Source organism: Dermacentor silvarum, chromosome 8, assembly GCF_013339745.2.
Source record: "Dermacentor silvarum isolate Dsil-2018 chromosome 8, BIME_Dsil_1.4, whole genome shotgun sequence".
Classification (NCBI taxonomy): Eukaryota; Metazoa; Arthropoda; class Arachnida; order Ixodida; family Ixodidae; genus Dermacentor; species Dermacentor silvarum.
This window is the reverse complement of record NC_051161.1, coordinates 45020989-45034202: the sequence shown is the minus strand read 5'-3', so window position 1 is coordinate 45034202 and position 13214 is coordinate 45020989. Positions and strand designations below refer to the sequence as shown.

The 13214-nt window shown below is 44.1% G+C and overlaps 1 protein-coding gene across 1 annotated transcript; it reads right to left on the bottom strand.

The window, feature by feature from the left end:
• Window positions 1–200: 200 nt before the first annotated feature.
• LOC119461130 (traB domain-containing protein-like) lies at window positions 201–13118 on the bottom strand. The gene is given in 10 exon segments (XM_049671766.1): window positions 201–797; window positions 799–862; window positions 3557–3662; window positions 4376–4548; window positions 5035–5174; window positions 7055–7165; window positions 8592–8732; window positions 9428–9654; window positions 10304–10651; window positions 13079–13118. Coding segments are annotated over 10 exon segments (1434 nt in total). The 5' UTR covers window positions 13116–13118; the 3' UTR covers window positions 201–710.
• Between the last annotated feature and the right edge of the window lie 96 nt (window positions 13119–13214).

Genomic DNA, 13214 nt, shown 5'->3' with positions numbered 1-13214 from the left:
TTCTTCATGACATGCCACTTGTGATGTAGTAGGCACAACAAAATTTCAGATATACGTACAAACACATAAAAGTGCCAAACAAGTTAAGAAGAAAGTGGGGGAGAGGAGTAAAGGGACTGTGTAGACTTGTGGCTGCCTATCACTGCTTTGAAACATGAAACAGCAATAGGCTGTGCAAAAAAGTTTTTTTTTTTTAAAGAAAAGGAAAGAAATGAAAAAGGCAATGGAACTACAAGGTATATATAAGCCAAGGTTGCAAGAAGCAGACACAGCAAGTACCACCATTTCTCACTCTCATTTATGCTAAAAACCCACCAACGGACAGTGGTGCTTGACGGAAACAAGATCAGTATAGTGACATATCACAAGCATTTTCTTTAAACGGCTTAATGGAGCACCAACATGATCGACAGTGCTGCTTTGGAACCATGTGGGAGGTCCGCAAATTTGGTGATGCACAATGAACGATTGAGTGCACGTATAGATCCCAAAAAAAGAATCAACAACGGTGAAAGGTTCCTCGCTTCCATCGTGACCAGTAACAAACCCCGAGATGGCCAGGCTGGCACCCCGTTTTCATTCTACTGTTAATAACAGGCGATATGCTGAAGCTAGGCGACACATCGTTCTCGCACACTTCTATTGAAAGCAGATAGAGACCTGCTTTCCACATTGGTCGCCCGTTTTCATATTTAGGGCGGTCTCGGTGTCTAGTGAGGGTAGAACGCGTGAACCCATTCGATGGGTTTTTGGGTGACGGAGGGAGGCAGCGCTTTCCAACACCCCCACGCGACCAGCTGAGATTAGGGAGGCCTTGATGCCGAACTTGAGCATCTTGGACGGTAGTGAGGGTTCCGGAATTCTGCAACGAATTAAATATGACACAGAAACATTACTAGCAATGCACTGAGAGGTAAATACAAAATGCAAACATCGTCAGAAGAGTACACGACAACTCACTTTTTGTTCCTAGGAATTTTTCTGCACATTGCGTCAACATTAATACGAGTGTCGGCTGTCATCGACATCGACTTTCCTACAGAGCTTAGTCACCAAGTGGCTCAGCTCGCTGTATTTTGATGTACAAAAATTTTTAGAGGAAAAAAAATGTTCACATTGCATAAAACCATATATAGCAAGGTTCTTAACAAGGACTAATAACTCTGCAAAAAAAAAAAAAGGACCTCCCATTGTACAGGGTGCCTGAAAAGTAACCGTGCAGTGAGAAAATAAACCAAAATATGATGATCATTGTGAATGACATTGCAGTTTCACGTGCGATATGATAGCACGAGTTAGTCCGATAACGTCTGTGGATGAGTGCACTCAAAGGACAAGTGTATGAGAACAATCCTCCCACACTGCAGGAGCTACAGACAGCCATTACCCAGAGCACTGCACAGATAACTCCAGTAACCCTCCACCGAGTGTTTAACAATTTACAGCGTCATGTACAGATAAGTCTTCAAGACAGTGGTGGACATTTTCAGCATCTTCTGTAATGATCACTGCGCTGCGGTAAGAAAAACTTGAAATATTAAGACCACCACTTCCATTGCGCCGCTAATTTTCAGACACACAGTATTCGTGCAAATACTTTATGCAGCTACCGGCAGCTCTTAACCAGCAGTGATGTGATGCAATGAACACAATAAGGCAACTGCATGGTCATAGTTTTTTTTTTTTATTATTTATTTAAAAAATTAAATTATGGGGTTTTACGTGCCAAAACCACGATCTGATTAGGAGGCACGTCGTAGTGGGGGACTCTAGAAATTTGAACCACCTGGGGTTCTTTAACGTGCACCTAAATCTAAGAACATGGGTGCTTTCGCATTTTGCCCTCATCGAAATGCGGCTGCCGTGGCCGGGATTCGATCCCACGACCTCGTGCTCAGCAGCCCAACACCATAGCCACTGAGCAACCACCCACGGCGGGTTTTAATATTTATTGCTTGAGTGGTCTACTCCACTGACTATTTAGGATAAATATTCCAAAGCAACACAGGCACTATGAAAAAGACGCCGTAGTAAAGGACTTAGAATTATTTTTGATTATACCTTAGATTTCTTAATGTCTATCGAGAGCTTAGTACATGAGCATTTTCACATTCAGCCCTCACTGAAATGTGGCCGCCGCAATCGGGAATCAAACACAGCGACACGCTCAGAAGCAAAACACCATAGACACTGAGCCACAGCAATGGGTGTACACCATTTCAGCAACACAACATTCTATTACAGTTGAATCCTCGTTATAATGAAGTCACATTTGACACAAAAATACCTTTGTTAGATCCGATATTCATTATAAGCATATATTCGCTACACACTCATATTGGCAGGAAACACTTAAAAGGGCCCTGAAACACTTTTCTAACTAATCATAGAATGGCCTCACTATTAAAGTATGTCATCCTACCGAATCTCATGCCAAAAAAAAAATTCTAATCCTTCAACTATAAGTGGAGTTATCACACCGATACCTGGCTTTCTCTCGCTTTTCGTCTCTGCTAGTGCGCTGGAAGCTAAACAAAGTGGAGAAGCCAAGCAGGCAGAGCCCTGGCCAAAAGTTGTGTTGTGGCGGTGAAAAGACTTGGCGCGGCCCCCCATGGCGGCCGCGGTAGACTACGCTATGCAGCACACCGCTACCATCTCAGTGGCCATATGCAGCAGATGCAGATACGCACAGTGCAAAGATGAAATGACTTTTCAGTCTTTTTGAGATCGCAGACCGCATATTTTTCATTTATTATTAGAGATAGCATATTTTTTGTTCATTTAACTCAAAATTAGCAATTAAGTATTACTGAGAATGTTCTAGCGATCACTAAATGAGCCAATAGTGCTGGTCAGCAGCTGCTTTCGATCAGCTTTCCATGATGGCATTGCAGATGCGAGAGCAAGCGTCTGTCCACTGCTTTTGACACGAGTTTATGAGTTCCCTGCTGCATGCAGTGCACTAATACATATTTAGCTCACATGTTTACAGGAGCCTTGCTGACATATTGGCAACATTTTTTTTTACTATGTTCAAAAAGTGTTTCAGAGCCCCTTTACAATGTACTTTGTTACATCCAATAATTTGTTATATCCGTTTTCATGATATCGAGGTTAGATTGTATCTAGGCTATTAGGTAAAGCATGTAATGACATAACACCACACACTATTCAAACCGACAAACTAAATGTCAAAAGAGCATATTGTTCAAATGTTAACATGAACAGATGAACAAAGTGCACCAAACATGAATGAATCATGACATTTTAAACACACGTGTATGTATTCCCAGTTTACTATCTTACCATATCTTTGGTTACTACAGGTACAGGAAATCTACACAATACTATGGACATTTTTATTTCATGATACAGTCATTTTTCAGAATGTTTATTTAAAGCATGTGGGCAATAACATGCGCCCAATGTTTTTTTTCTGACGCAGAAATAAGCCATAATCGTATAAGCCAGTTTGAGGACCAGGCTAAGTGTAGTGGATATATGCTGACGAGTTAGAGCAGTGATCCTAAGGCACAGCAAATGAGAGTGAGCTCACCTCATAATGGGAGGAATGTCAACATCAGACACCTTGTCCCAGTTCTCCACAATGCCAGGAACATGGCCAATGCCCACAACACCAACCACAACTGTTGGCTGCTCACCTGCAGACCCAGTTAGCCAACAATTTATTGAACAGAATGAAGAGTAACTGGATGCAAGGCATGCACGCACACACATCATACGCTTACTTTAGTGTACATAATGAAAGTCTGCACATCTCACCCACACTCTTACATGCAATCCCTTAAAAACAAAAGATTCAACTAAGAAATTGTGCGGCTTAATGGAATGAAACTGTACAGTGGGTTATGAGGGGCATTGTATGGTTAATTGGTTAAATATGATTAATTTTGACTGCCTACTGTTCTTTAAAATGCACCCAAAGCACGGTGCACATGCACTTTTGTATTCCTCCCCCGTCAGAATGCAGCTGCCGCGGCTGGGATTTGAAACTCACGGCCTTATGATCCGCAGCAGAACACCATAGCCGCTACACGGCGGGTAGAACTAAAAAAAAAAAAGAACACTGCATGCAACAACGCTACCATCTTTATATAAGCAGGCCCACGCGTCACTTCCCCAAAGCAAAGCTCTTGAAGCACTTTTGTATGCTGTCATTGCCCGTCTCAGTGTCATGCTCTGTTAAAACACAATGACAGTTCACAGCAACGCTATTTGTATTGTCGTGAAGCCTACACCGCATTTCAACGGGAACACTTCGTGGTAATGCCAAATGCACTGCGGTGAAGGAACCGCGCGGTTGAAGTGACCACACATTAGGGAAGCGTGGATTTGAAGAAAACACTCCACTCACCTGAAGGGTTATTCATGCAAGGCATGGGGCTGGCAGCGAGCCGTAGGGAGTAGGCCAGGAAGATGTCCCGTTCCCGCACAAACACTTTGCTCAGAGCTGGGAATTCGCCCGTCATCTCGGCCAGCATTTCCTCCAGCAAGTCCTGCTTCTTGCAGCGCTCCACCTCCTCCTTACTGCATGCAGCCAAGAACACGATCATGTCAGAAGCACGCCTCGCCCTTCTTTGAACTTGTTTCTTCCACAAATAGAATATAATAAACAAGGCTGAGAGTTGATTGTATAGACACCCTGTTTCATTTAAAATAAACATTCATGCCCATGTCACCAAGCGCAAGCAACTAACATCTACCTTTTTACTACATATGGACAAGAAACCAACAGAGGAAAAGTGTTTATAACTTCTTTACACAAATGCTCAGAACACTCTTGCTCATCGTGGCACACATAAAAAAACATGGAATCATGATTAGACATTCCGTGGGTAAAATTTATCGCAATTAAAATAGACAACTACAGTTATCAGTTATCATTGAAAGCATAGTGATTTATTCGCTGAACTGAAAGACAATTTCCATTTTGGGCCAAGTAATAACACAAGAATGGGCGTGATGTGAGAGTTTCACGCTTCCAAAACAAGAGATTCAGACAAATTTGCTTGCCTGATTGGATCCTTGGCTGTGATCATGTGCCACGCTAGGCGCAGCTTCTGCCAGACGCTCAGTGCAGCCAAGGCCCTCTGAAGTGTGATCTGCAGCGGACGATCTCCAAGGTGGATCAGGCAGCCTTTCACTTTCTCTGCCTAATGATTGCAATGAACAAAAGTAGGAGGAGACGGTATAACATATAGTGCATTTAGTGGCATCACATGCACAACATCCCTTCTGCATTACATCCACCACTTTTCAACAAACAAAAAAAAGTGAGGTTATGTCTAAATTAAAATTTACGGAGTTTAACGTCCCAAAGCAACTTGCAAGCCGTGACAGACACAGTAGGTAGTAAAAGGCTGTGGATGGATTTTGACCACATGGGGTTCTTTAACGTGCAACCAAAGTATGGTACATGAGTGTTCTTACATTCCACCCCAAATGGAATGCGGCGATCAGGAATCAAACTCGAAACCTTACACTCAGTAGCAGAATATATGCCATGGCTGCTGACAGTAGGCAAGGTTATGTCTGCCACGAGGATCACAGACGCTAAAATTTGAACTTATAATATATTCCCAGTCATAATTATGACTAACGTTGATCCTACACAGTCATGTAAAACCATAATGCTTGGCAGCAGGTTGAACGGTTAATAACAATGAACGGGGGTGGGGGTTCATTGTTGATATCCCGAGGCACTAAAACAGTCAAGCAGCAGCTTGACTTTTTTTTACATTGCTTGGCCTGTAAGTGAGAGCCTCAGTTTTACAAGATAAAGATTCTGGGCAGAAGCAAAGAAACCACTGCACACACTTTCGTAGGCTTTCCATATCAGAAAAAAGAGGCACAGATAGCGTCAGCAACACAACTGTCTGCCTATTTGAAAGTGAAATTCGGGTCTTCGATTCTTTTTCTTCATCGCGCTGACCCTTATGCATGTGCATTATTCTGTATGTTTTTCCTGCTCAGCTGGGGAACTTTGTGGGGATTGAGGGATGCGCCGGCGCCATTTGTGCGGGCTTCACCTGTCTGCCGTCCCCCACCTATCCCCGCCCTCTCCCAACTGGTTTCAGCGGTGGCACTCCACATGCGGTGGTTTGCGGTGGGGGCGGGCCGCTGACGTCACTACGCGGCCGCGTTCGGCTGCAAGTTGCTCTTATCTCCGGGACCAGCGCAGGGTACGTACATGCTTTCCTCTCGTCCGCCGACACCTTTGTGGCTAGGATTTGAGCTCGCGCACGGTGCCTTTGCCCGTGCGGGGAGCGCATACTTTGTGCTGATCCTTTCCTGACGCTAAGCCAAAGAGCGGTGCCTACTCGCGCGAGGTCGTACCACGCCGAGCAGCACTTGCCGAAAGAGATTGCCCGAGCTCCCGCAAGTTGGCCTATTGGTTATTGCCAGAGCAAGTAGCACAGCCGCCGGGACTTTTCCTAGCGGCGTGTCCCAGCTTAAGCCTGTGCTCTCGCAGCGATGTGCTATAGGTGCCAGTGTCTGTATTTTCGCCCTCGGTGCGGGACCCCTTTGGTACCTCGGTGCGGGACCCCTTTGGTACCCCGCTGCTCGGGCATTTGTGCAGTGCTGGTGCCGCCGGAGACAATAAACGGTTTCCGTGCGTTCTTGCGTGTGTCGCTCGGTAGCCCCTTGCAGCCTGAGCTCGCGCGCAGCGATGCTGGAGGCGACGGCTGAAGTGGCCCTGTGGCTCGCTACGCTCGAATTCGCGGTGGTCGGTCTCCTGTGAGACCCTAAGACCCCACAACTTCAATAAATCAGTTGTGATTGTAGTGCTCGTGGTCTGTCCTCTGTTCTTATTGTTTGCTTTAAGTACACTACAATGGCTTCAACAAATATCAACCAACTTGCCCAAGAAACCCATTATAATAAGCCTAAACTCAGCTAGCAGGTCTAGGAAGTAATGCCTTCTTTTGACAAAGGCAGGGAGAACAGCATTACTGTAGAGATGTCACAAGGCTCCCACACACACATTGGGCGAGGGCTAAAAGCTCAAAAGTCACAGTGCAACTAAGCTTACCTCTTGCACTGCTCTGCGAAACTCTCCCCCGGGTGCCATCCCCAGTTGTCGCGTAAGGTGCGCCGACATGCTGAGCAAGAGGATGTACATGATGCCTTGGACGAGGCCGTTCTAAGAGAAGAACAAAACAAAAGTGTTAAGAAAGCACCGATCACAGACGGAATAAGGTACATTTTCACCCAAAGTTCAAAGCAGCAACAGTAACAGCTGGTTCATTTATTATGCAGAGTATAATTCATTCTTGTTCGTGAAGTATCAGTTGAAAAAATGTGAAGAGAGAGACGCACAGCACAGCCCGAATATCCTACTCAGAACCACCACGGCATTTCCTTTCTCCGCTTTCCTATCCTGCACTTAACATTACAAGTTTTAATTATGGTTCCTTTACCTTGTGTCTGGTTTATCAGTATCTCACCAACTGCACTGTAAAGTATAGCTTGCCGTTTATGCTTGGACTCTCTCAAACTCTTGGCAGCATAGCTGGTAAGAATGTTAATTCTCAAAAGGGAAGGTGCCAGGCTCGAAATTGGTTCTTCCTGAAATTGTACGAGGGTAAATTAAAAAATAAAGTCAATTTTCACGTAACATATTTATTTCCACACAAGGAGGAGTATATCACTTTTCCACATACACCCCCTGCAAGGTAAAGCACTTTGCGAATCGTGAAATCAGCTTCTGAATCCCGTCCACAAAGAAGTGACGAGTATAAGGAGATGCTCATACTGCACAATATCAGGCCTCATAAATCAAGGCCAACAGTAGACATGTGTACTGGCTTGGCTTTGATCGAATTAGCACATCAGTGGTCCTTTGAAGGAGGTGCAGCAAGGTCATCAGTTCAGGTCAGATGACGAGATCTAGCAAGCTACACAGATGAGGCTTTGTGAGCAACTAAACACCTTTTTTGTGCATGAGATACAGAAGCTGACTGCACGGTACAAAAAGTGCATTGCCGTGCAGGGGGCACATGTGGAGAAAAGTGATTTGTGTAGTTCTTCCTGCGTTTATATTATGATGATGATGATCGTTACTGGGGAAATACTGCAGCTGCATCCTATGCTGGCAACCTACAGTGAAAATGCGAATGTAGCTGGAAAGTCCTTATAACAGCTAATACAGTTGAAATCACACACTGGATTAACTCTCATTTGTATCGTCTGACACCGCCATCACACCAACAAATCCAAGCATTCACATTATGGAAGAATAAAGATACCAAGGTGAAGGAAATAAACCACACTAAAATTAACAAACCAAACTAAAGGTCAATGCTACACATCTACTTCCTATTTAAAAAAAATTAAAATAACATAACAAACTCTAAAATCTCACACGAGCTGGAGCGAAAAGTTTGCAAACTACTATACAAAAGGGTGCTGGCTAGACTCGTGCAAAAAATTCATAGCGCATTAACAAGATACGCATCTTGCTTACAATGAAGTATTCCAAAAACACAGATGAAATGAACTAATCGAAACCCAAATGTGCAAAGATATATGAAAGCACTACCTAACACCCCCACTAATTGGACACCAACCTGCTTGATTGTCGTCATCATTTTCTCCATGTTCATGCTCTGGGACTCTTTTAGAATAACCTCCTCATCAAAGGACAATATGTTTAGCCGACTCTTGCACAGTTCTATCAAAACAACATCCGGCTGAGTTTCTTGGATTGTCTGGAAGAGGAAAGCACATGTATGAAACCAGAAAAAAAAATAATAATAATGCCTCGCAAAGCTCCTTTTTACAAAATATTGCACAAAATCATCAACAGTTATAGAAAGCAACTGCTATTTCCAGCTGCATAAATTCAAAGCTGTCACACTTACATTAAAAGTCATATTCACTATTTAGTATTTGAGTGATTCATGGTGATTAAGCTCCCAAAGCAACAATGGGGCTATGAGATGCCTAGCAGAGGGCTCAGGATTAATTTCGACCACCTGAGGTTCTTAAACATGCACCTAAATCTAAATAGGTTAGTGTATTTGCATTTTGCCACCATCGGAATGCGGCCGCTATGGCTGGGAATCGAACCAGCAACCTCATGATCAGCAAAGAAACACCATAGCCACTGAGCCACTGCAGTGAGTATTCATTTCTCAGTTACGGACTACACTCTGCCACTGCAGGCTACAGTTGAAACGAAACTGCTTTGTAATCAACTGCTCTGTCCAGAGAGATTTGATTATTATCTTAATTAATCTTGCCGTAAACCACTCAGACAATTCAATATTCTAAATTGTTTAAACAAATCATGCAATTTTATGCAGCTTGCTATGCTTTCAATGCAACTCTTTTATTTATGCCATACGGCACAAAAAGATTAGATTGACTAGCCTAACTCAATCTAGACTTGACATAAACCTACCTTCGCCACATCTTCCTGGCTCTCGAGACTGAAGTGTGCAGTCCCCACCAGATAGACCACGGAGCCTTCCTGTGTCTTCAATACAGTTACTGTTTCAGGAAGTTCAGGGTTCTCTTTGCGAACCCTCTTCACAGCCATCGGCATTCCGTGCCTGGCGTCACCACAGACGTTCCTTAGCTCCAAGCCTTCGCCGACGCCTTCCGATTCTGTATCAGACTGTACATCTTCTGTTTGGGCAAAACAAAGGGTTCATGTCTAATCAAATATAGGCAGTGTAATGTACGCTGCAACATTACAAAAATAAGCGGTCATGATTGAGTATCACTATTATGTGTCGCCATTTAATTTCAAGTGTGTGATATTTTCTAATTGTCCCTAGCTTAATATAATACAACTAAAGAAAGTTGTCAGTTTAGCCGAAATTAAACAACAATTCGCTTGATCTGACAATTGACGAAGCAAGAAGGAACCCACTGCGCCACTCTTGTGCTGAAACACAGTTTTGATGCATGCACCTCAGCCAACCATTTTGAGATATTGGAGGTCATAATGGTTTGCAGAACCACCCATCCTCTGAAAATAACCCCTTTGACAACGACAATCAATAGCAGGCGCAGTTACTGAAAATGCCAATTATAGGGCGCATTAGTAAAGAAATGTAAAAACATTGCAGTGTGCTGTGGTGTCTTGTTTGTATCTCTTCGTGTGCTCACCCTAAACACCGTAATGTTTTCTATAGTCTTCAAAACGCTGCACCACTTCACTAGCAGGTTCAGCGTAGGCTTCCTGCACTGCAGTGAAGCATGCATAACCTATACAGAGCTTATGCATTCTTCCCGACTCACGTGGCGTATGCTTAAGAAGTGAGAGTCATACCTGTCTCTCTTGAAAGAAAGCTGTCCTCCTCAGAGTCGCCATCAGCAGTCTCCTCGCCAATGTCACCTTCATCAGCAGTGGAGAAGTGCTCTGGTGACGAAACTGCTTTGGACTGGTCTCCCTCGCCGTTGGCTGTGAGAAGGGACAAGCTTTTCTCCGAGTCAGATGCGTCTTGGCGCTTCACGGGGCTGCCGTTCACGGAGCCAAGCACGTTGCCTTCCCCGTTCGAGTTTCCGTTCCCATCACCGGTGAGCGTGACACTTGTAAGTGTCTTCAGGGCTCCTGTGGTTGGCCCATTGACTTTGGTATCGCCTGTCGCCTTGTCAATGGGTGGTGATAGGCCCGGAGCTGAAACAAGATATAACGGCAGATAGATGTGGAGCTTCAAGCTGTAAAGGTTTTAAAACTCTGTGAAGCTATAGGGAATGGGACATTAAACACTAATTCCTTTGTAATAATGGGCACAGTGCAGAAGACAAGGTCAAGAGAATGAAACACAAACACGCGTTGCTTCCTTCTCTTGTCCTTGTGTTGCGCACTGTGCCTCCCCTGTCAATATTTATTCACCCAAGCCTCTACTCTATTGGTTTGGTCTGCAAATGAAGTGCTTGACATGAGAATTGGGTGTTCTGTTTTATAGCTTGTAAACACTACGCAGGCGGCTGTGCTGGGTGCCTTTCTTTTCATCTACAGCAAGAAGCTAGAAGCCCGTAAGCTTCAGTGTTCAGCCAGAGTACAGCAAATTATTGAGTGCACACAGCAGAAGCACTAAAGGACACTGTCATAAGCATACGCAACGAGTTGAAGCTGCAACTCCACCAGTGCAGTTAGGGCCAAGTGATGTTGCAGTATCATGACCATAGACCTGTGACGTGGCAGCAGGCTTGATGTCATTTATAGCACACAATGTGCAATCACGCTTCCTACAAAAGTGTCTTTATTGTAGATCACAGTAAAATAAGGAAGTCAAACAATATTACCAAAACGTTTTCATAACACACCACAATTAGCTATTGACGTACCACAACTCTATCTTTCATAGCACAATGCTTGCCACAGTGCTGTATTTTAACACTTTTGGCATACACAGTAGCACCAAGAGTTTATTCGAAACAGGGCTAACTTGGAACAGAATTAGACCTGCTCTGCTTCTTCGATGCCACTTAGGAAGCCACAACAGGAAACCTAGGGGACCCCTGAACAGAGGCGACCCACAATGGTATTAAGAAGCATCAGCATAAAAATGAAGCTTTCATTCCTTCATCCTAATATTGTTTCTGACCATTAGAATGCCTCATTAGTGCCTCATTATCAGAACTGGTTCTGGCACGTAAAAACCCAGAAAGACGAAGACCATTAAAATCACTCACATTATAATATAACCAGTAAAACGGCTAAACAATGTGTTCAAGGTGACTACAATGGGCAGTGCCTCGATTAGACGCATGCTGCAATGCACAAGATGCTGCATCCATACGTGAGCCAAGAATAAATAGCCTCTTCTGGCTAAACCACTGCGTTATTGATCCTCAAATTTTAAACAAATGAGGATTTTCGTGGCGCATTTTGTTTTACACCACAATTGAATGAAGCACTTACGTATCCTGTCTTGACAAAGTACACAGAATATGTGACAATGCCAGACAAAAATGCAGATTTTTCTTATTGGAAGGACTGAAGCCATTGTCATACGAAGGCTCAACGCCAATTGAATGCACAGTAGATTTGTGCTCCTAGCAGCAGACAGTGGAACCCAACAGTGGGAAATGTGCATTTCGGCCTGGCACTGCTGCAGATGACTCATACTTCAGATTTATTCCCGATGAACGACCAAGCACTGCTGGCAAACATGGAAAAAAAAAAAAAAAAAAAAGCCCCGAAATGTGACCTACACTTGAAATTTGGGTGCGAATGAGCAAACCCATTCATTGTAAGAGCCATTTATACCTGGGTCCTTTGTCAACGTAACATTCAGTATAGATATGATGCAACCTTCAAGGCTATAGATGGTGAAGTCGCACACACACCTGCTTTTTATGTCTGTACCCATTCTTGTTGTGTTAACTTGCTTCATGTACCAAAACAGCATTTATCAAGTGAAATTAACTTTACAGCTTAAGGTGACATGACAATTACTGCAGTGCCCGAGATGATGAAAGTGATGACCAGATCAGCGGTGCATTGTGTCCTCATACTATAATTCAGCATTACTGTTCAAAGTCTGCAATACATTAGCTACGAAACTAGCCAGTCTAACTTAAACTAAACTGCGACAAACGCCCTTATTTTTCTTCGTCTCTTGATCAAACGCTTGGACACACTGAACGAGCTTAAAACCGATACCAAGATGTCACCGATGTGCGCTTCGGGAACTGGCAAAATAATAATAAAACGCAGCTTGACCTAAACCATACGACGCTGCTTTCAGTAGCGGAAAGGTTTGCTTGGTTCCTCGGGCAAATAGGATTCGCGATGACAGGCCAGCAGTACAGCCGTGCCCTTTTGAAATCGCAGAGTTAAAACACTGTTAATCCCACCTTTAAATAGACCGGTGCACAAGGGAGGCCCAATCTCATTGCGACAAACGGCCGCCAACGCATCCCTTTCTCAAAGCCACTTGTGCGATCAATCAGCCAACATTCAGGCTACAAAGGCTAGCGTCTTCAGTGGCAATCAAACTCTCTGTGCGCCAGCATTTTAGCGCCAGGAGCATATGGCGATGGTTGCAGCGCACTTTAATAAACGCGGACGATAATAAAGTCACACGTGGCTTACGTTCACAGCGCGGATCAAATCGCATTGCGCAGCTCATTTCAAACAGCCAGCACAGGGGCACGCTCGACAACATGCACACCGGGAGGCTGTAATGACGTGTAGTGTACAACATAAATGAGATTAGATGCGCACACCA